The sequence below is a fragment of the Suricata suricatta genome, chromosome 9 (genome assembly GCF_006229205.1).
Source record: "Suricata suricatta isolate VVHF042 chromosome 9, meerkat_22Aug2017_6uvM2_HiC, whole genome shotgun sequence".
NCBI lineage: Eukaryota > Metazoa > Chordata > Mammalia > Carnivora > Herpestidae > Suricata > Suricata suricatta.
Genome location: NC_043708.1, coordinates 45,027,624 through 45,052,235, shown reverse-complemented (window position 1 = coordinate 45,052,235; position 24,612 = coordinate 45,027,624). Strand labels below are relative to the sequence as shown.

General features: G+C 34.1%; 1 protein-coding gene across 1 annotated transcript in view; it reads left to right on the top strand.

The window, feature by feature from the left end:
- The window catches only part of GPR137C (G protein-coupled receptor 137C), a 61,636-nt gene that overhangs the window by 17,833 nt on the left and 19,191 nt on the right, over window positions 1–24,612 (top strand). Inside the window, exons 2-3 of the mRNA XM_029951114.1 lie at window positions 17,674–17,717; window positions 19,395–19,623. Of these exons, the coding sequence (XP_029806974.1) occupies window positions 17,674–17,717; window positions 19,395–19,623 (273 nt within the window). The remainder of the gene's footprint in view (window positions 1–17,673; window positions 17,718–19,394; window positions 19,624–24,612) is intronic.

Here is a 24,612-nt window from a genome sequence, read left to right as displayed (position 1 = left end):
CCCATTTCTTCACTGGGTTATTTGTTTTGTGGGTGTCAAGTTTGGTGAGTTCCTTGTAGGTTTTAGATACTAGCCCTTTATCTGATACGTCATTTGCACCGATCTTTTCCCATTCTGTTGGTTGCCTATTCATTTTCTTGATTGTTTTCTTTGCAGTGCAGAAGCTTTTTATCTTAATGAGGTCCCAAGAGTTCAGTTTTGCTTTCATTTCCCTTGCCTTTGGGGATGTGTCGAGTAGGAAATTGCTGCGGTGGAGGTCTAGGAGGTTGTTTCCTACTTTCTCCTCGAGGGTTTTGATGGTTTCCTGTCTCACATTCAGGTCCCTCAGCCATTTTGAGTTTATTTGTGTGTATCGTGTAAGAAAGTGGTCTAGTTTCATTCTTCTTCATGTTGCTGTCCAGTTCTCCCAGCACCACTTGCTAAAGAGGCAGTCTTTTTTCCATCGGATACTCTTTCCTGCTTTGTCAAAAATTAATTGGCCATACATTTGTGGGTAAGACATCTTTTTAAAGTAGTATAACTTTAGTAGCCCTGAACTGGAAGTTTGGTAAACTAAATCCTAGTCTAAATTCTGTTTTATTTGGCTAATTGATATTTGCCAAATCACTACTTTTCCATGCCATTTGTTTAATTTGTGAAGTGATTGGTCTTCATGATATCCAAGACACCTTTAATCCTAATAGACTGACACTAATAAAGCACTCTAGAATTTGAGAGTTTTAAAAAAGGAAAACTTCAGGGGCACCTGGGTGGCTCAGTTGGTTAAGTGTCCAACTTCAGTTCAGGTCATGATCTCACGGTTTATGAGTTTGAGCCCTGCATTAGAGCTCTGTGCTGCCAGCTAGGAACTCGGAGCCTGCTTTGGATTCTGTGTCTGCCACTCTCTCTGCCCTTCTCTCCCACTGGCGTTCTGTCTCTCTCTCTCTCTCTTTCTCAAAAACAAAATAAAAGCATGAAAAAAATCTTTAAAAAAAAAAAAAGAAAGACTTCTTACATTATGACCTAGTTCTGAGATTTAATACAGTGTGAATTGTGAATTCTATGAGTTGTGAATACACTGTGAATTCTATCTCTGAATACCAGTTTTTAAAAGTTACACATATTAGTTAAAACTAATCAAAGTTTAGTTTGTTTATGACAGAAATACTTAAATATATAGGATCATCTGCTTTCTGAGATAAGGTGTAGCTGGATACTTCAAATCTTTATGTTATAAGTTGTAATAAAAATTCAGTTACAGCAACCATTTTTCTTTAAGATATTGATCACACTCTAGAATTTTTTTTCAGCTTCAGCCTCACGATAAAAATGCTTAACTAATATTTTCTTAAACATTTTTGCTCTTTACTCAGTTATTTTATAGTACTTTATTTAACTGCTAATAGAACTTAAGGTGATACAGTGTACTCTAGGAAACTTTTCCATCATACCATGGAATTAGAAGGTTTTTAAGCTAATGTAATTATGTTATATTCAAACTGCTGTGTTCAAACTGTTACCGTTTTTAAGAAATCAGGATAAAAAGTAAGCAGTGTTCGGTCTGCTTCTTCCTTCCCTGGGATATTCTATTGCTTCTTCTGATATATTCTGCCCATTTTTTTTCCACAATCCACGATTATCAGTCAGACCAATATTCTCCAATGAATCTGGCTCTTTCTCTATTTTTACAAAAAGCAATTTTGCTATCTTCCTAATTCAAAAAGCATAAAAGGCTTAATGAAAAATCAGTAATATACAATGGGGGATTTAGTGTTAGAAAAGCCTTTTTAAAGGATAAAACAGTTTCAGCACAAATTCAGTTTAAATCAGTTTCCTAAGGAGTCTAAAACTATGATTGGGACTCAGTTCAGAAATAAATTCTGGGTGTGCCTGGGTGGCCAGCCAGTTGAATGTCTGACTTTGGCTCAGGTCATGGTCTCCCAGTTTGTGAGTTCAAACCCCACATTGGACTCTCTGCTGTCAATGCAGAGCCCTCTTGGGATCCTCTGTCCCCCACTCTGTGTGCCCCTACCACTCACTCTGTCTTGCTCTCAAAAATAAATAATAAACATTTTTTAAAAATTAAAAAAATCTGTATATTTCTTAACATAAAATATGTTAAATTATCTTCAAAAACTGTCTATACTAAGCTAATGAACAGGCCATAGTAATCTATAATGTTTTAGCATGATCTTCAATAATGAAAGCTCATACATTTTTCTTCTCACTCATAAAATTAATAGTTCGTATGAGAAAAATTTATTTGTACTTCAAGAAAAATATTCTGGTTAAGTAAAAGGTATGGTAAAAGTACTTGGTAGCATGCCAAATAACACAAAATGAAGGTGTTAAACTCTTTAGGTCGTTACATTTTACTAAATTTGGTTTCTGAATATATTTTTCCTGGCATGTTAATTCTTCAAATCTTGAACAACTAACAAGCATTTGCTGTGATATACAAATAACACTACTATTAATAAAACAGTATTTGTCACCTTAAAAATTAGGGAATTAACTTGAACTATATACCATCAAAGATCTAAATGTGTGAATATATCAAAGAAAATGAGGGTTCATATGAGCCTTGAAGTAGGAGTCAGGACATCTGGATTTTAATTCTTTCGATTTCCTTTGTGTTCTTGGACCATCCATTTAATCTCTAAAACTCAACTTTGTTATTCGTAAAATTAAGTTATTGAATTAAATCTCCAAGCTTCCTCTTAGTTCAAAAGAGACTGGGGACAAACTCAAGTTGTCCTCTCCCAGCAGAGTCTTACACACAACCTTTATTCTCCTAGCAACAATATGTGGCACCTATGAAGTATTGCAATCAGGAGAGCTTGCCTAAGACACCGTATCCAGAGTTTTTATTGGGGGTCAGTAATGCACGCATGCGGTATCTTTGGGGCTGACCTTTGATTCTTAATCTCTAACCTCCTCAAAGGTCAAACTGATACTGCATGGCTTGGGACTTCCACCATAAATCACATAATTAGCATAGGCTATTTTTTATGGCCCAAGGCTCCAGGTAAACAAAGACACATGCGGAACTTTCAAATTATCTTCCAAGAGCCAGGGAAGGGCCAGATCTTTGAAATGTTCAGAGTTTAGGCAGCTCAGGCCTGCTGAGTTAATCCTTCACTGTACATCTTGTTTCGGTGAAGTAATCCATTAGTACCTCCTTGAGAAAGGGTGCTTGATAAGCAATTTTTTGAGGCTTTTCATGTCTGAAATATTTTTATTCTACTGTCATATTTGATTGATAGTTTAGGCAGCTATAGAATTCTAGGTTAGAGATAATTTTCCCTGAGGATTTGTAAAGTATTGCTCCACATCTAGTGTTGTTATTGAAATTTGAAAGCCATTCTGATTCTTGATCCTTTATATGTGACTTGCTTTTTCTTCCCTGAAAACCATTAGATTTTTCTTTGACCCTATTGTTCTAAGATGATGTCTCTTCATATGAGTCTGTTTTCTATCCATTTTGATGGGCATTGAACAGGCCCTTTCAGTTTAGTCACATGTATCCTTTAGGGAAACATTCTTTGATTTTCTCTCCTTTGTTTCTATTCTCTCTTTCTGGAACTCCTAACATTTGGACATTGGACCTCCAAGACAGATTATTTTCTTACCTTCTCTCTTATTCTGCATCTGTCTTTTCACTCCACTTTTTTGAGGTGATTTCAACTTCCAACCCTTCTCTTTTTCACTTCTACAAACATGTTTAATTTCTATGGCTTTTTTTATCTTTGAATTTTTTTGTTAACAGAATCTTGGTTTGTGTTTTTCATGAGTGAAATATCTTATCTTTCTATTAATGATAGGATTTTTTGTTTAGGTTTTTTTCTTTCTGTGTAGTTTTCTTTTTTCCTATGTTTGTTTCTATCTCTATCTTTCATTAAAAACTTTTGGGCTATCTGGTTATCCTTGGACGTCTGTTCATAATTAAGAATGGAAGCTCTAAAGGTGGGTTGGGCATGTACATATCATAGGGTGATCTGGCTGGTCAACAGGCTATGGAACCATTGACGCTGGTAAACTTAGGTCTTTTCTCTTGGGATGATCAGATTCTTCATGGTGAAAAAATATTCTAATCCTTTAGAGAATAAAGGTCTAGTTTACAGCATTCTGGGAAGAAGGTAAGGGATGGGAGAATACCTGTACTATTCATCATTAAACTCTCTGTTTTTAGCATGATGCCAAACTATCAACTGTGACTGCCATCTAACTTTCATACTGCAGACCAGAGTAGTCTCTCTAGAAAGTAAACTCCCAGATATTTGTCAGGATGAATACGGGGCATTTGCCCAGGGGATGGACTAGTAAAGAGATTTAAGCATTTAACTGCTCTTAAATAGCTTTTATCTATACCTGTTTTAGCCACCTCTACATCTCAGTTTGAGTGGTCTTTGGTTTTCTTGGTTCCTGTATCTTTTGAAGATTCTAAAATGTATAGTAGGTTGGTCCTCAACCCTCCTCACCACTGCCTTGGGATTCATCTTTCGTGGATAATCACACATTGTGTTGGGAATTTTCAAGACTACACTCAGCCTCAATTATTTGCTAGATGGACTCACAGTTATACTCATGGTTATAGTTTATTACAGTGAAAGGATACAGTAACATCAGCAAAGGGAAAAGACACATGGAGTAAGGTCCAGAGGAAATCAGGCACAAGCTTCCAAGAGTCCTCTTCTGGAGGAATCCTAGGATATACTTAGTTCCTCTGTAATGAGATATGACAACACATATGAAATGTTACTTACCAAAGAAGCTTATTAGAAATTCAGTGCCAAAGTATTTTATTGGGATTGAAACAGGTAAGCCCTCTGCCAACAGCATACCAAAATTTTAGACTTCCAGGAGGAAAGCGGAGTATAAATCATTTGGTTTGCACAAACAGTTTAGGTGCAATGAAGCACCCTTATCATGGAAGGAATGATGGGAATCCTCCTGAAATCCAAGTTCCCAAATACCAGCTGAGGAGCAACCTTACAAGTAGGCTTTTCTAAGTTAACAGCCTCAAGCATGATATTAACTTTTCTGCACACACATCCATCTGATTTCTAGCTTCTCAGTTTTGTTTTTGTATCTTTTCCCATTCTGCTCAAACTTGGGGGTTAAAGCTTTTTATTCATGTTTATTTTTGAGAGAAAGCGAGCAGTGGAGGGACAGAGAAAGAGGAAGACAAAGAATCTGAAGCAGTCTCTGCCTGTCAGGGCAGAACCTGTGGGGTTCGAACTCACAAACCGTGAGTTCATTACTTAAGCCAGAGTTGGATGCTTAACCGACTGAGCAACTCAGATGCCCTGGGGTTTATGCCTTTAAGAAAATTCCTTTCTTATTTTTTTAGTGGAGTTTCAGTTGACAACAAAATTAGATATGTATGTTTGGTATTAACCTGGAACTTTATTTGATTATAAATCAAAATTCCCCCAATTTGATTGTATAACGTCATTTTTAAACAACTTGAAAATAGAGAAAAAACTTGTTTAAAATTTTTTATTTTAGGGGCACTTGGGTGGCTCAGTCTGTTGAGCATTTTTCTCTTGATGTCAGCTCAGGTCATGATCCCAAGATTGTGGGATCAAGGCCCGCATCAAGCTCTACACTGAGAGCGTGGAGCCTGCTTGGGATTCTCTCTTCCCCTCTCTCTCTGCCCCTCTCCTGCTAGTGCTCTCTCTCTCTCTCTCTCAAAATAAATAAATAAAAGTTTTTATTTTAATTACTGTTAACATAAAGTGTTATATTAGTTTCAGGTGTACAATATAGCAATTAAAGAATTCCATATATCACTGGATGCTAATCATGACAAGTGCACTCCATAAACCCCATCACCTATGGAACTCCATCCCCCCATCCACCTCCCCTTTGGTAACTATTAGTCTGTTCTCGATAAATCCATTTCTTGATCTCTCTCTCTCTCTCTCTCTTCCCCTACCCCCCCTTATCCATTTGCTCTTTTCTTTTTCTTAAATTCCACATATGAGGGAATTATATGGTATTTGACTTTGTCTGACTGACTTGTTTTGCTTAGCATTATACTATCTAGCTCCATCTATATCATTGCAAATGGCAAGATTTCATTCTTTTTTTGTAGTGGATAATATTCCATTGTACGTATATATATGTATACCCTATCTTCTTTATCCATTCATCAAGTGATAGATACTTGGGCTGCTTTCATAATTTGGCTATTATAAATAGTGCTGCAGTGAATATGAGGTGCATGTACCTTTACAAATCAATATTTTTATATTCTTTGGTAAATATCAGTCATGCAGTTACTAGATCTGGTGTAGTTTTATTTTTAACTTTTTGAGGAACCTCCATACTATTTTCCACATGGCTGCACCAGTTTGTATTCCCACCAACAGTGCACAAGTTTTTCTTTTTCTCAACATCCTCGCCAGCATTTGTCATTTCTTTTGTTGTTGATTTTAACCATTCTGACAGGTGTGAGGTGATATCTCATTGTGGTTTTGAATTGCACTTTCCTGATGATGAGCATCTTTACATGTGTATGTTGGCCCTTTGTATATCTTCTTTGGAGAAATTTCTGTTCATATCTTCTGCCTATATTTTAAAAGGATTAATTATTTGGGAGTGTGAGTGAGTTGTATAAGTTCTTTATGTATTTTGGACACTAGTCCTTTGTCAGATATGTCATTTGCAAATATCTTCTCTCATTCTGTAGGCTGCATTTTAGTTTTGTTGACTGTTGATTTCACTGTGCAGAAGCTTTTTCTTTTTATGTAATCCCAATAGTTTATTTCTGCTTTTGTTTTTTCCCTTGCCTCAAGAGACATATCTAGAGAAAAGTTGCTTCAGATGATGTCAAAGAAGTTATTGCCTGTGTTCTCTTGTATGATTTTTATGGTTTTAGGTCTCATGCTTAGGTCTTTAATCCATTTTGAATTTATTCTTGTGTATGGTATAAGAAAGTGGTCCAATTTCTTTCTTCTGCATGTTGCTGACCAGTTTTCCCACCGCCATTTGTTGAAATGACAGTCTTTTTCCCATTGGATATTCTTTCCCACAGTGTTGAGATTATTTGCCCATAAAGTTATGGGTTTGTTTCCAGATTTTTCTATTCTATCCTACTGACCTATGTATCTGTTTTTGTGCTGGTATCATACTATTTTGATTACTACAGTTTTGTAGTATTACTTGAAGTCTGGAATTGTGATGTCTCCAGCTTTGCTTTTCTTTTTCAAGATTTCTTTGGCTATTCAACGTCTTTTATGGTTCCACACAAATTTTAGAATTGTTTGTTTTAGCTCTGTGAAAAATGCTGGTGGTATTTCAATAGGGATTGCATTAAATGTGTAGATTGCTTTGAGTGGTATAGACATTTTAATAGTATTTGTTCTTCCAATCCATGACCATGGAATGTCTTTCAATTTCTTTGTGTTCCATTTCTTTCCATTTCTTTCATCAGTGTTTTATAGTTTTCAGAGAACAGGTTTTTCACCTCTTTGGTTATATTTATTCCTAGGTATCTTTTCTTTCTTTTGGTCCAGTTGTAAATGGGCTTGTTTTTTTAATTTCTCTCCCTGCTGCTTCATTATTGGTGGATAGAAATGTAATAGATTTCTGTACATTGATTTTGTATCCTGTGACTTTACTCAATTCATTTATTGCTTCTAGCAGTTTTTTGGTGGAGTCTTCAGGTTTTCTATATAGAGCATCATGTCTTCTGCAAATAGTGAACATTTGACTTTTTCCTTGCCAATATGAATGACTTTTATTTCTTTTTCTTGTCTGATTGATGTGGCTAGGACTTCTAGTACTATGATGAATAAAAGTGTTGAGAGTGAACATCCTTGTCTTTTTCCTGATGTTAGGGGAAAAGCTCTCAGTTTTTCCCCATTAAGGATGATGTTAGCCGTGAGTTTTTCATATACAGTCTTTATTATGTTGAGGTATGTTCCTTCTAAACCTAATTTGTTGAGGGTTTTTATCATGAATGGAAGTTGCACTTTGTCAAATGATTTTTATATGTCTATAGAAATGATTATATGATTCTCATCCTTTTTCTTATTGATGTGATGTATCATGTTGATTGATTTGCAAATATTGAACCACTCTTGCAACCCAGGAATAAATCCCACTTGGTCATGGTGAATGATTTCTCTAATGTATTGTTGCATTCAGTTTGCTAAAATTTTATTGAGGATTTTTGCATCTTAAGTTCATCAGGAATATTGACCTGTAGTTCTCTTTTTTTGTGGTATCTTTATCTAGTTTTGGTATCAGTGTACTGCTGACTTCATAGAAAGAGTTTGAAAATTTTCCTGCTTTTTCTGGTTTTTGGAGTAATTTGAGAAGAATAGGTAGTAGCTTTTCTTTAGATGTTTGGTAGAATTCCCCTGTGAAGCCATCTGCTTCTGGACTTTTGTTTGTTGGGAGTTTTTGTTTGTTTGTGTTTGTTTGTTTGTTTGTTTTATAGATTCAATTTCTTTGCTGATTACCTGTCTGTTCAAATTTCTGTTTTTCCTGTTTCAGTTTTGGTAGTTGATGTTTCTATGAATTTATCCATTTCTTCTAGGTGTCAATTTGTTGACATATGGTTTTTCATAATATTCTCATATAATTGTTTATATTTCTAGGTGTTGGTTGTTATTTTTCCTTTCTTATTTGTGATCTTATTTATTTGAGTCCTTTCTCTTTTTTTTCTTGATTAAGTATGGCTAGAGGTTTATTATTCTTCTGCTAGTTTTAGGTTATGTTTGTTGTTCTTTTGCTAACTCCTTTAGATGTAAGTTAACTTTTTTATTTGGGTTTTTTCTTGCTTCTTGAGGTAGGCCTATATTGTTATAACTTACTCTCTTAGAACCACTTTAGCTGCATCCCAAAGGTTTTAGACCGTTGTGTTTTCATAGTCTATATTATATTCACAGTCTATATTAAGTTGATGGTCATTTAAGTTTGAACTCATTCTTTACTCCTTTCCTCCCCACATTTTAGGTATATGGTGATATATATATATTTTTAAAATTTTTATGTCTTTTATTTATTTTTGAGAGACAAAGACAGTGTGAGCAAGGGAGGGTCAGAGAGGGAGGGAGACACAGAACCCGAAGCAGGCTCCAGGCTCTGAGCTGTTAGCACAGAGCCTGAGGCGGGGCTCAAACCCACAAACCGTGAGATCATGACCTGAGCCGAAGTTGGACGCCCAACCAACTGAGCCACCCAGGCGCCCCAAGCCTCATTTTTTTCATATGCAAGCAGTAGTAATGGTAGGCTTGAAAATGGTGCACTACTCTTCATGGGAACTTAAGCAATTGAGATGGAAACTGTGGATAACTGTGTCTGTAAAAGTAGTTGTATCAATGCCAAATTTTCGAATAAAGTTTCCACTTGAAAATTCCATTTAGGTTTCTATTTGAAATCAACAAAAGTGGAAAAATCAACATGAAACAAAAGAAAATCTGTAAAATTCCTCTAGTCTATAAGTATTTCAGTCCTGAACATCTACATGCAACATAGGTCTACATGGAACAGAAAACAATAAGTAATATGTAGCTGCAGTGTATCTCAAATCTTGGGATACTTGCATTAATTAAACTGACATTAGATAGCATTCACACCTAAAATAGATTTGTCACACTCTGATCTTTCGTCCCTTTATTTGAGGAGTTCAAAAGGGAGAGAAAATATGGAAGTTGACATTTTAAAATGGAAAAATCCTTTCAGGTCGCTTACAAATAGGTTGAAAAAATTTTTAATTTTTTAATGTTTTTATTCATTTTTGAGAGAGAGACAGAGTGTGAGTGGCGGAGGGGCAGAGAGAGAAGGAGACACAGAATCTGAAGCAGGCTCCAGGCTCTCAGCTGTCAGCACAGAGTGTGACACGCACGAACCGCGAGATCATGACCTGAGCCGAAGTCGGATGCTTAACTGACTGAGCCACCCAGGTGCCCCTAGGTTGACATTTTTTAATAAAATAAAGTGTGCTAAATGACAATAGTATTTTAAATATTAATCCAAATTTTCTAAATCAATATTTTCTAAACAAGAGGCTCCTACTTTGTTGGACAAAGATGGGTTATATGATGAAAAACATCCAACAACCCATAGGATTCTTAATACTTTCATAATAAAGAATAATATCCTTTTGTAAATGGTTCATTTATTCAATTTTTCTGGTATTAAGAAAGACCTGGAAAGATATGGCTCCTCTGACAGCAGCAAGTCATTTAGATGTATGTTATTTACCATTCTAAATTTCAAAAAAAAAAAAAAACTACATGAAGTACATGTTTGTTATGTTTCATGAACTATCCTTCAGTGTCTTAAATAATATATAATTCCTTGACATTTTTTATATTACTAATTTTTGTTTTATTCAGGATCATGTCCTGTTAGCTATGTTCTATGAAGTATATATTCTATATTTTACTAATATCAAATCATTGTTTTTAACCTTCTTATACTCCAAATATGATTTAAGCTCCTGGTTGTATTTATGATGCATTGTAATTTATTCTGCAAATCTGGGCTGAGAGCTGACCTTTAATTTTTTTCCTTATTCTTCTCAACTCCCTCTCATCCATTTTTTATTTCTGCACATGACCTGTAACCTTATTATACTTCCCACCTTGTCCCCATTCACTTCTTCATTTGAAACTTTTAAATACCTTCACTGAAATCTAGCTTTCTCCAGATGACATTTTGTGCCGTATTAACCCCCTCCCATCTCAACTTGTGGGAAGAGTAATCAGCCTATTTTATGTTTTCCAATACTTACTGATGTTATACCATCATCATCTCTGAAGTCCATGCCATCTGATTAGGTCATCATTGGCTATAATAACAACTTCCAATTTCCTGGATGAATCAGCACTTTCTTTCTTCTGCCCTGGTCTGCTGTTATATAGATTTTTTTTCCAAGCCCATATTGATAATCCATCCAATGAGTCTCGATTCAGTTCTTCTCAGAGCTCTAAAATCCTCCCTTTCTATTTTAGCCACCCCAAAGCAAGGCCACACCTTGGGTCAACCTTTGAAAATGAAGCAATTCTTTCTTACCAATGTCTTCTCTTTTCTTTTATACATCTTGAAATCATCCTTTTATCTGTTTCTCAACCTCATCCCAACTTTTAATCACTTTACTACTTCTGTTTTCCCTACTCCAGTAGCTACCTTGTGATGTCTTTTGCACTTTGAATGTACAATCAATCTAGTATTACCCTTACTTGATTTTTGCTGTGTCAATACAATTCACTCACTCACTTTTTCTTTCTCTCTAATGGTTTTGCATGATGCAGTTTTAAATTATTACATGAAAAATGCATCCTAGTTATTTTAACTTTTTATAATGGCATCCATTTTCTTCTATTAGATTTTTTTCAGTTTTAAAATTAGGAAATCTTGCAAACTGTATCCACTGACAACTGCTTGACTTTACCTGAACCTCTCTGCTTCTCAATATATTCCTTTATAACCCTTCTATTCATGTGTTCCAAATATTTCCATATTACCAGTGCTAAATCTAACATCCCTTCCCAGGATATGACCTTGCCTCCTACTTTACCAGAAAAAAATAGAATCCATCTGCCCAGTTCTCTCATCCATCTTCTCTATATCAAAACGTTTGTATCCATGCTACAGCTATACCCAAATTTCTTATTTTAACAGCTGGTTTATAGATTATTTTAAATTTTCTATGCAGACCTCCAGTTTTCTCTTCAACTATTTTTTTTCTAACCTCTTGACTCTAAAGTATGTATTTTCCTTTTCAGGGCTAATCTGCTTCATCTAGAGCCTTCTCTAACAATTGAACTCTCCCTTCCTCTCTCCTGCTCCCCATTTATTATTTCACCCTCTCTACTTTGTTTCCGAGCAGCAGATTATTAAATCAGAAACAATGAAAGGTCTGAGATTTTACCCTACTTGCAAGCTAATAGATTAATTTGCCACCATTGTGTATACATATACTAACAGAAAACACAAGACCCATGGGTTAGAGAAAAAGACCATTTATTACTCACTGAAGGAACAACAACCAAAGCAATGTCTTGCATCAGGTCCCTAGCCCCAATTTCCATAAGGTTAACAGAGTGAGGGCCATATGTTACCTGTGCCTGCAGCAGGATATGCTACAGAAGAAGAACCCTGAAATAAAGAAGGGAGACAGACAGTCAGACCTTATCTTTACTCCAGAATGTAAGCCAGGAAGGATAGGGAGACTTTACCACTCCCTGAATGTCCCCACAGAGGGAGATGTTCTCTATCTTTATTCTATTAGTCAGAAAACAAATCTTCCCTCTGGACGTAAGGTAGACATTATCTCTAGTTTTTAAGATTGTTTGCTATACAAAGCTCTTTGTTCAGAAGACCTAAACCATGCAGAAATATGCAGTATTCATTAAAAAATGTGTCTCAATGCAGATTTACCCAGGTTTCTCTTATCTTCAAATATATCTCATAGAGTCTGTACTCACTGTCTTTGTTGTTGTACCCTCTATTAATTCTGTGTACATTTGTTCTATTTTTCCACTGGGACCTATTTTCTTCAAGGTCCCAATGAGATACTGGTAACCCAACCAAATGGCCTTTTCTTAGTCATTCTTGACTTTCTGCAGAATTTAACAAGGGCTATCCTTGCTTCCTGTTACCTCTAAACTACTCTACTATGACTAGTGTGATTCTCTATGACTAGTTTGATTCTTAGATCTGTCTCCTTTGCTCATCTCTCTTTTCTTCCCTCTTTGTTTTCATTCTACTAAATGTGAATATATCACAGATTGTCTTCCTATTCTACGCTGCTCTCTCAAATATCTTCTAGTCTGAGTACCAGTTGTTACCTCTGTACGTGGCTGTAATTTCCTTCCTATGTTCCAAAATTCACCTGTCCTCTCAATATTTCTGCCTGTAATAAATTTTAAAACTAAGAATCAATTCCACAACCTGGCTTTTTAAATATTGTTGTCAGTGGTGCCATCATTCTATACGTTCTGTATTATTTTTTAAGAACAACTTTATTTCTACACATAACAATCTATATCCATTTCCAAAGAATTATGGATTCTTTGGAAATCCAATTTCAAAATGTTACATACTGTATAATTTTGTTCATATAACATTCCTCTCTTTTTTTTACAGTATAATTAATGTACTGTGCTACATTGGTTTCAGGTGTACATTATAGTGATTAAACAATCTGTACATTACTCAGTGTTTTTCACAATAAGTGTACATTTAATTCCCTTTATTTTACCCATCCCCCCAGTCACCTCCTCTTTGGCAACCACCAATTTGTTCTCTATATCTTCTCTAAGAGTCTTGTTTTGTTTGTTTGTCTCTTTTTTCTTTGTTCATTTGTTTTGTTTCTTAAATTCCATGTATGACTGAAATCATATGATATTTTTTTCTCTAACTTTTTTCACTTATTTCCCTCTAGATCCATCCCTGTTGTTGCAAATGGCAAGATTTCATTGTTTTCTATGGCTGAGTAATAGTCCATTGTAATAAAATTACTGGATCATATGGTTATTCTACTTTTAATCTTTAGAGGAACCTCCATACTGTGTTCCACAGTGTCTGCACCAGTTTACGTTCCCACCAACAGTGCACAAAGGGTTCCTTTTTTTCCACATCCTCGCCAACACTTTTTTCTTTTTCTTTTAGCCATTCTGACTGGGATGAGGTAATATCTCATTGTGGTTTTGATTTGCATTTCTCTGATGATTAGTGATTTTGAGCATCTTTTCCTGTGTATGTTGACCATCTATATGTCTTTGGAGAAATGTCTGTTCGTGTCTTCTGCCCATTTTTAATTAGATTATTTGGGGGATTTTTGATGTCAATGCATAAGCTCTTCCCATATTTTGGATCTTAACCACTTATCAGATATTTCACTTGCAAATATCTTTTTTCTTCCAGTAGATTGTCTTTTTTGTTTAGTTGATGATTTCCTTTGCTGTGCATAAGCTTTTTATTGTGATGTGGTCCCAATAGTTTATTTTTGCTTTTGTTTCCCTTTCCTCAGGAGAAATATCTTAAAAAATGTTGCTATCACCACTACCTGTGCTCTCTTCTAGGATTATTATGTTTTCAGGTCTCACATTCAGGTCTTTAGATTCACAACCTCAGAATGTGGTTGAGTGACTCACTCAAGTTCAACAGTATTTTAACTAGAGTTCTTTACATAATTTTAATCCAGTTTGTACACCTCACCTGAGAAATCACTCAAACATAAATACATATTACAGAGTCTGTGGGAGCTAAAGACAATTCTTTAGAATTTTTACACAAAGTCTCCATGATTGGGCAACTGCTTTCCCCCCCAATTTCAACTTGTGCTGCATTTCACATACTCACCCATGTTATAACAACATGCCAAAATACTTGATTTGACATAAATTCACTATTTATTTATTCCAACATTTTCTGAAAACCTACTATGAACCAAGATTTATGCTAGGCACTGGGGCTATAAATATGAGTAAATCATGATCTCTCTTAAGAGGGAAATAAAAATGTAAATAAAGCCATAAAGTATGATTAGTAAGGCAAGGATACAAACTGGTTTCTCTCTTTCTAAGGCACTTAAGGTGACAATATAAAGATGACTCTCAAGTAAAATCTTAGAAGATGAGTTGAAATTTGTTATATACCAAGAAAGCTTATTTCAGGTAAAGTACAAAGACATATGAAGGGACAGAGATGTGAAATGGAACCCCTTATTTGAAGAGCTGTAAATAATCCATAATCAGACCATAAGACTGAAGATAGGATAAAAGGATGCAATGATGGGAAGGTGGGGTAAGATGATGAAAGGCCTGTTATGTCAGAGGAGTGTGGGCTTTGTCCTGGAATAGTATGATCAGATTTACTTTTTTAAATGGAATTGTTCTATTATAATAATAATTTATTCAGGCAATAGGTGCCAAAACTAGTGGATGAAAATTTGAAGAACAAAAGATATTTACATAGTCTGTAAATATATCTCCACATTGTACTCATTACAATGAGAAAAATGGTGACTTATTGGAGAAACCTGATAGATACCACTTTAACTAATTGCTCAAAATGAGTATCATAGTAATAGGACAAATCAACATCTTGAGCCTCCTTGTGTAATTCACTGAGAAGAACACAGCACCATCACTTCTGTGGTTTTTCCACCAACATGCATATCCTGAATCTAATTATGAAGAAACAGATAAACCCAAACAGAGAAGCATATTATAAAATCACCAAAAAGATAAAAGGAAAAATAGGAAATTAAATGCACAGATTAATGCATAATCCTAGAAGCTTTTCCATAAGTGGCATTATTGAAACAAGTGCCAAAATCTGAATAACGACTGAAGATTAGATAATAGTATTGTATCAATATTCAATTTTATAATTTTTGTAATTATATTGTGGTTACATAATTTAATTTTATTTTTTAAGGAAGTATACATTGAAGTACACATTTAGGGCTTAAGGGGAATCACATATACAATTTACTGTCAGATGATTTTTTAAAATCATATTAATACATGTTTATATAGGAGCACCTGGGTGGCTCAGTTGGTTAAGCATCTGACTTCGGCTCAGGTAATGATCTCACAGTTCATGAGTTAGAGCCACACATCAGGCTTTGTGCTGACAGCTCAGACCCTGGAGCCTGCTTCAGATTCCATGTCTCCCTCTCTCTCTGTCCCTCCCCTGATCATGCGCGCGCGCTCTCTCTCTCTCTCTCTCTCTCTCAAAAATAAATAAACATTAAAAATTTCAAAAAACATGTTCATATATAGAAAATATTATTTGTAGCAGCATAATTCACAATATGGAAAAGGTGAAAGCTACTCAAGTGTCCATTGATGGATGAATGGATAAACAAAATGTGGTATATACATACAATGGAATCTTAGTCTTAAAGGAGAAGGAAATTGTGACACACTTTACAATGTGGACAAACCTTGAAGGCATTATGCTAAGTGATATAAGCCAATCACAAAAGAACAAACGTATTATTTCCCTTATATGAAGCTACAAGAGCAGTCAAATTCACAGAGACAGAAAGTAGAATGGTGGTTGCCAGGTACTGGAGGAGAGAGGAATGAGGAGTTGTTTAATGAATACAGAAGTTTAGTTGGAGAGGATGAAAAAGTTCTGGAGATGGATGAAGGCAATGGTTTGCACACCAACGTGAATGTACTTAATGAAATTGAACTGTATGCTTAAAAATTAAATGGTGAGTTTTGTGTTGTATATATTTATAAAAACAACTAAAATTATATGTAGACATCTAGAAAGGAAATGTATTAAAATGAACACTTACCTTCTAAAGGTAAGAGTAAAGCATAGAAGCAGAGAGACCACCTAAAAAGCTGTTGTAGTATGTACCTTAGTAGTGGAGACAGAGAAAATGGATACATTTGAGAATGATTTATGTAGTATACTTTGGACTCCTATCTACCTTCTGCTTGACCAAAGTACAATGGATATGAATAGATGCATAGGCTGCTATCTTTGTGTGAGCATTTGCCTAAAACTCATTTGCCCAAAACTCATTTGCCTTTCATAACTTGACTCTGGCTCAAAATGTGATTTCCTTTGAGAAGTCCTCCCCGACTCTATGCAGTCTTTCCCCTTTCTCCTCACCTCTTACCATTTCTTGTACTGAATTAGTGTTTCTCCCTTCCATGCAAAAGATGTAATAGCACCAATCTTTTGCATGGATATCACACTGTGTTAAAATAAATGGCTTATCTATTTCTTCAATACACAGAGCTCCTTGAGAGCAGAAAAAGTTACTATATTTATGAATCCATAGCATCTTTTAAAAAGGTGTGCTCAATAATTGCTTGAATGGAATTAGCAAGTTTTGAGTACATACACTATTTTTCTGTATAACGCTTTATACTTGCCTCTTTCTTTCCATGCCCCCAGAGTTAATACCCTATTTTAATAATCTTATAACTAGTCTTTCGACTTCAAGTCCATAATTTTCTCTATAGTAGACTGTGATACCATATTAATGAAATTTCATATTTTGGAGTATCTACATAAAAAACTTCACATCTTCCCATTACGTAAATAAATAAAGTCCAAAGTCACCAGTAACAAATTAAAACCTTCCACACTATGCTCTCAGGATTTACCATGTTAATTTCAAATTCTACTTACCTACCTACTTAATTTTTTTCAACAAGTATTTGAGGACCTGACCTTTGCAAGGCTTTGTGAAAGAAAGAAGTTTACAAAGTATGATATATGCTCATTCTCATTGTGTTCATTTTTTGGTCCCCTGTTTCCTTTTACTACTACATTTCATCTTAGGGGAAAATAATCTTTGGACAATATTCAGTAATATTCATATTTTTAAGTAAGTAGTTCCATTTTAAACAAAATGTAAGTAATATAATGAAGTTTAGAAAGGGTGGCAAGCTACCCAGCACAATGTCTGGCTCATAATAAAAGTTCAATAAATGTTTAAACTGAGTTCATTCTGTTTATAATTTTAAAGATAGAAACTTAAATTTGAGACAAAGAAAATTATTGTTTTAAGCCTTTGGAAACCTGATTGTTTTTGCTTCCTGATAATGCAAATGTTTTCATTTGAGTTTATTTAACTATTTTTGTTTGTAACATATTATTTGTAGTTTATCACTTTGAAACATAAAGTCAAAACAAATTTAAGAATGCTGTATTACACATGTTTTCAAAACCCTTTTTATACTCTTTTTATAGGTTATATGTAAAGTCAGATGTGCCACTGAACTTGACAAACACAAGTAAGTTTCATGAGTAGCAAGATCTAATGTTTTTCACGATAGACTTTTCAAGGTAGAAGGGCATGGTAGTTGAAGGTGCTGTAGCAGTTCTGTAGGAAGTCCAGTGGTTAGATTAGCAGATGGGAAATGAATTGCGGCCTAACACTTGTTTTTGTTCTGCTATGTCCTGCATTAGATGTCAGATATAGTTTCATAGTACCTTCACATACTACAGGTAGATTATACTGTTTGGGGCAAACATGTATAGTTTAGTTCCATGAAATAAGGAATGTTTCAGTACTGATTAACATCAAAAAATGAGAGTGTTAAGCTGGGGAGTTAGGAGACTTGGGTTTCAGACCAATTCTCCCACTGACTCATTGGCTATTCAACTCATTTAACCTCTCTATATTTTGGCTTCCTAAACTATTATAAATCCTTTGGGTATATGGATAATTTCAAGGTCCATTTTAGGTTTCAAGTTATATATTATTATTTTTATTATTTTATCTGAGGGAATATTAAGATCTAAACTTCCCAAACCAGAATTTTTGTACTTCGAATGTACACTTAACAAAGATTGCTTGTTACAGATTACACATTACTTTCACTTAACCTCTTTTAAACTAATTCCAAAGGCAGACAGCATTTTATGATTCCCACTATTGAAAGTAATCCAGAAGAGAAGATATTAGGATTTTAAATAAATTTTTGGCTCATATTAATTTGGATTAATTAAACATATTTGAACTGGGATTAGATAGTCACACCTTACATGAAGAGTTTTTATGCAGCGGTCTAATTCTTAGGGGGATATAGTTGAGCATTTCTTTTTATTTCTTTTTTTGTTTTTTAATGTTTATTTTTGAGAGAGAGAGAGAGCACAAGCAGGGGAGGGGCAGAGAGAGAGGGAGACACAAAATCTGAAGCAGGTTCCAGACTCTGAGCTGTCAACAGAGAGCCTGATGCGGGGCTCAAACTCATGAACTGCGAGATTATGACCTGAGCTGAAGTCAGATGCCTAACCCACTGAGCCCAGGCGCCCCGAGGATATAGTTGAGTGTTTCATTCTCAGGTCATCTGTATGCATAGTAAATATGCAACTTTATAAGAAGCTGAGATATTGATGAGGTATTTGAAACTCTGCATATACTGTCCCTATGTTCTTTAGTCATGTTTGAAAGTGATGTTTGCTATAGATAATCAGAAGCTCATAAAAATTGAACATTATTTAAAACACATTTCCCTCAACCTCTTAAAATTAATATTAGTGATCAGGTTAAATTTAGATAGAGTATATTAATTTTCCAGGCAACTTATAAAATCCTGGTAATCCTTAGAATGAAAAGGTCAATGAAAATATGTTTAGTAGTTATAAAAATGAAAAAGTCAGGATTACTTAAATTAGTGTTAAAATAATCTTAGATTATTCTTCCTGGTAGAGGCAACTGAATTCAAGTCCACATGAGATTATTTTTGAATTAAGTTTTAAAACCTAATGCCATTTTAAAAAGGTTTAGATACTTATTTGATAAAGCAAAGATATCTCTGATAACTCTGATTGATTATTAAATTTGTATTTAATTAAATTTTATACTGAAAGATTTATTGTACCTAAAATAACACAGTAATACAGAATTAAATCTAATCTCTCATGAGTATATATACATCTAATAAATTTATATTTTTTTCTTTCAGAATTCTGTTGCATTTAGGCTTCATATTGGCAAGCCTTCTTTTTTTAGTGGTGAACTTGACTTGTGCAGTTCTAGTCCACGGAGATGTCCCAGAGAATCAATTGGAATGGACTATGTTTGTTCGAGCATTAATTAATGATAGCCTGTTTATTCTTTGTGCCATCTCTTTAGTTAGTTACATATGCAAAATTACAAAAATGTCATCAGCAAATGTCTACCTCGAATCAAAGGTAAGTGTATTTCTTAAATTTACACTTGAAAATATAACTTCAAATCCTCATCCTATGAACCATATTTTAATAGAAAGTTTATGTTTTCTTTAAAGAGCATTCTGAATATAAGGTACATTTTTGAGCTTGAAAGAATGGTCACAAGATATTAAAATTCATTCATAACCTGGCCCTTACTAAATGTTTTTTTTTAAGTTTACATTGAGCATACTGTATTTTCTGTGATTTATAGCCTCTACATTGGAGGATAAATGAAATAAATCAGAATTTACATGAATGTATCACATATGGTCTAATATGTAAAGCCTCACTAACAACTTAAGATTTCATCAGTAGGGGTGGCAGTATTGTCATTAAACAATTTACCAGATTAGGTCTGCACACATTTGGGTTAGCAATGTTAATATGCCTTACTTCTAAAGTGGTGTTTATTTGTATATAGGTTTAGAAAGTGTTACTTCACCCTATAATATGAAGAGCCTATGATTTTGAAAAAGCTAGTTATGTAATTAAATTTATAAATGCTTTGCTTCTGCCTTTCCTTATACTTTTTGTTTGGATCAGCAAACAGAAGCCAAATGCTAACCTATGAACAAAGAACCATAGAAGTTTCTACTGTTGATTGACTATGTGGTTGAGCAGTGAATCAGTCCTCACAGTGTATGTTTGATACTGGACGTGAGGGCACTGATATGTGGATTTGGGGGATGGTTTACACATACGCACAAGCTTGCTTTAATATGCCATCATTGCCTGTTCACCGAAGATAAGCAAGATAGTGTCTTTAACAGAACAGTTCTCTGAAATGTACTTAGATTTCTATATTGTTGTTATCCTTCATATAATCCTAGTAAATTAAGGTGCTTTAATTCAATGTATCAACTTGTGCTTTAAACTTAGGTACAGACTTTAATTTTACTTTTTAAACATGTATCAGTAGAATACAGGATAAATATAGAAATATAAATATATATGCAAAGAGAGACTTTCAAAAGTATTAATCTTACCTAGAAAACTATTGTATTCAATTAAAGGTTTAATTGTATCCTAAAAGGTTAGGTCAGAAAATGTATATGTTTTAGTTAATTCTAGCTTCAGTTTAAGTGTTGAAAATAATATTGTCACTGTTACAGTACGTACTCTTTTGGTGCAGCAACAGCATCTTCACTTAATGGAATAACATCACCATAACATTCAGACCAGTGCTTGTCTTGTGATAGAGCATAAATAGATGTGGTTGAATGTGCAGAGCTTCTTTTCTGGATGTTTAGCAACTTTTAAAGTTTGGTTTTACTTGCTTTGAAATAGATATTTCTCTGAATATAGTAAAGTTGCCAGTCTGAGAAGAAAAGCTCTTCTGATAACTTCTCCAGAATTATTTCAAACATCTTCTTCTAACTATGATATGAAAGGTATTCATTTTTTAATTATTATTTTAGAAGTTTTACATTTAAAAGGTGCATGAATTTAGAATTCTCTAAGAACATTACAGAGGGACATGCTTAAATACATACCTTTAAAGGTAAACATAATAGAGCATTTGTATTACATTGTACTGTGACATAGTTCTTGGTCTTCCGAACTTGATTATAAACTTATTTATTCAAAGAGTACAACATCTTGCTTCCACATTCTTCTTGTAAAATCACTAGGCTCATTTTTATTTCTTGACTTCTATACAATAATAGCCATTTATTGTATTCTGTCCACAAATATTGGCTCAGCATCTGCCTCTTCCACTTTCAAACTGACCCTATTTCCTACTATCCCTAAGAGCATTTCCTTAAAGCTCAGACTTTGATCCTCTGTTTTTTGGGTTTTTTTTTTTTTCATTCTTCCTTCCTTCTTCTAAATACTCATTGATAATGAGATCTTCCATACTTGTTTCAACCAAATCTTACCTACCTTATTTCTCAATGACACACAGTATTCTTTCCTGTCTCTATATCCATCCGTACGCTGTTTCATTTTCCAGGAATGTCTCTCCTCCACCCACTGCTCGATTCCTGTTTATCCTCATCTTACCAAACTTTGAAGACATAACTCTAATGTTTCCCCTTTTTATGAACTTGATTTGATTCTTTCTCCTTCACCCCCAAAATAAAATTTAGAAATAACTATCTGAATTCTCTTCAAAACAATCTTCTTAAAACTTTTAGAACAATGCTGTGTATTGGTTCTCTTTCTCAAAGTAGCAACTCTAACTGGGTTTTTAAATACTAGTTATTGTCAGTTTGAATAGTTTATTTCTGTACTTTCATTTTTTTTACATATTTAAGGTTTTCACTTTGTTCTTTGTCTATGTTCTTATATAGATATATGATTTATTATTTTGTAAACTTATATTTAGAACAATATGTTTTCTCAAGTATTGCTTTGGTAGCTTTTCATAATCTTGTTATATTGTACCAACATTCTTATTTAACAAAAACAAAGAAAATCTTCTATTTGAATTTAAGCCATGTTTCCAACATTACATATTTATATATCAATGTGAATTAGATATTATCTTTATATATAGGTCTTCCTTCAACTTACTTTGATGGAAAGTCTAAAATTCAGACATCTATCTTGTTCAGGTCCTCTAACTTCCTTAAGAAGCTATCAGTTTTACCCTCTGCTTGACTATGTATGCATTTCAACCTAAACAATATATAATTTCTGTACTCCAGGTTCTTGAAATAAACTCTCAACTGTTAAATTCAAAAGCTTAATTGCCTGAAGGATTTCTCATCTCTCCATTTCCATATCTATTCTACACTTTATCTCAGCCCAATCCAGATATTTTGTACTCAGACTTCATTGTACCATGGATAGAATTGTCTGCTCTGACCTGTACTCTGACATCATGCTTTGGCCTATATCAAGAAATATGTAAGAAACATTTATCTTAAAAGTCACTATTGTGTAATGTTGAGGATATTGTCTACACAGTGTTTCCCAGAAAAGATCTTTTTGTCCAATTAATTCCCAGGTAAAACAGTATTGATTAAATCCCTCTTTTCTCTGGACACTTTCTATGCCATTTGGAGGTAGATATGTGGTTCACCTCTAAATCAATCATAGATGACCTTATGATACCCACTTTTGGTTCTGGCTCTACCTCTACTTTTATTTTGCTTTCTTATTCCCCTACCACCACCACACACACATTCTTGTATGTTTTTTATTTTGTTTGTATCTCTGTAACTACTTCAAATTCTCTTTTGCAATTAGGATGGTATAAATTAAAAATGGCATTGGATGTACTTTTGGATATATTTATATCTCTTTTTTCAGATATATCAATTTTTTATTAATTTGGAAAGGCCTTACTGAGTGATTAAGAGCTAGAAACCTAATTGGGCACCTAAGTGGCTCAGTTTGTGGTACATCTGACTCTTGATTGCACCTCAGGTCATGATCCCAAGATCCTGGGATCCAGCCCCGTGCTGAGCCTCAAGTCAGTCTGTCTCTGCACTGAGTGTGGAGCCTGCTGAAGATTCCTTCCCTCTCCCTCTATCCCTCTCCCTGCTAGTACTCTTTCTCTCTCTAAAAGAAAAAAAAAAAAAGAGTTGAAAACCTGAGATCAAAGAGATAAGGCTATAAATCCCATCTCCTCTTTTACTGGTCATGTGACATTGGACAAGTAACAGCATCTCTATGTTTCATTCAGCTGATCTGTAAAGTGGAAATAATGATAGTGTTGATCTTGTAGGTTGATATGAAAAGTAGTACCTTCTAAGGTGGTTATAAGGATTAAATGAAATTTCATATAAAGTACTTAATATAATGCCTAGCACTTGGAAAGTGCTTATAAATGTTGGCTCTTACGATCCTAATGTGTACTAAGGGATGGTAACATAGCTTCAGAAAGTTCTTGAATACCTGAAATAGTGGGCAAAATTTATCTGGAGAGGGGTCCTATACATGTAATCAAATTCGCAAAAGGAACATTGATCCAAAAAAGAATAAGAATCACTGAAGAATTGAATTTCTCTTTTAAATATTTTAATTTTACTTGACTCCACCTTATCTATGTACCATTTCACACAGATTTTGAGAAGGGTTAGAGTCTCTCATAGATTACATTTCATCTGATATTTTAACTAACTTCTCTTTAAAATTTTTAGAACAAATATTGTTGAAATTATGTAATACACTTTGAATCATAGGCATTTTTTTTTCTGAGATCTACTGTAATTTTTGTTACAATTTCAATTTTCCTTTATTTGCATGCTCATGCAGACAATACTTCTTTTAACTTTTTAACTATTGCTAACATCTCACATGTGTCTCATTAACTTAGACAAAATATAGAATTGTTTTGTTTGTTTTTTTACAAACCCTTTACACTATAAACAAATAGTTTGTATTAATTGACATGATTACATGTTACTATTGGTCTTTCTCTCCCATTAAGTTTTTTTAATTAGTTTGCCTTCACTTGTATGATTTCTGTGGTATATTTGAATTAATTTACTTTTTCTCAGAATTATGGCAAAACTGTTAACATTAAAATGCTTACTGATAAAATTATCTTTATTCTGATATTTCTTCCCATTTCAAAAAATTAAAATATTTATAAAAATATAGAACATAATGGACAAAATAACTTATCTGCACAAAAATATTTAAATCAATGTAGATGCTTAGTCCCTGTAATGGCAGGTTGGGATTATCTGTATAAGAGAACACTCATAGGCAGGGTGGGAATAAAAGTTAAGCTTTTAGGTTTATATCTCTAGTTAGGAACATGTATAATTTTATATCTGATAAGAGTGTAAAAGGAATAGTTGTCTGATATTTAAGATCAGCTTGTCTCCTAGCCCAGTCAGCCATTTGCAAATAGTGCATTCTTTCTCTCTCCTGAATTCCTGACAGTTTTAATTATTATGTAAACTTTTCTGTCCAATGTTCACGCAACCTTTTATCCATATTAATTTAATGTATTGAAATGGAAAACAGCATCAGCATCTTGCAGAGACACAGTAACATTCAATTAGACTG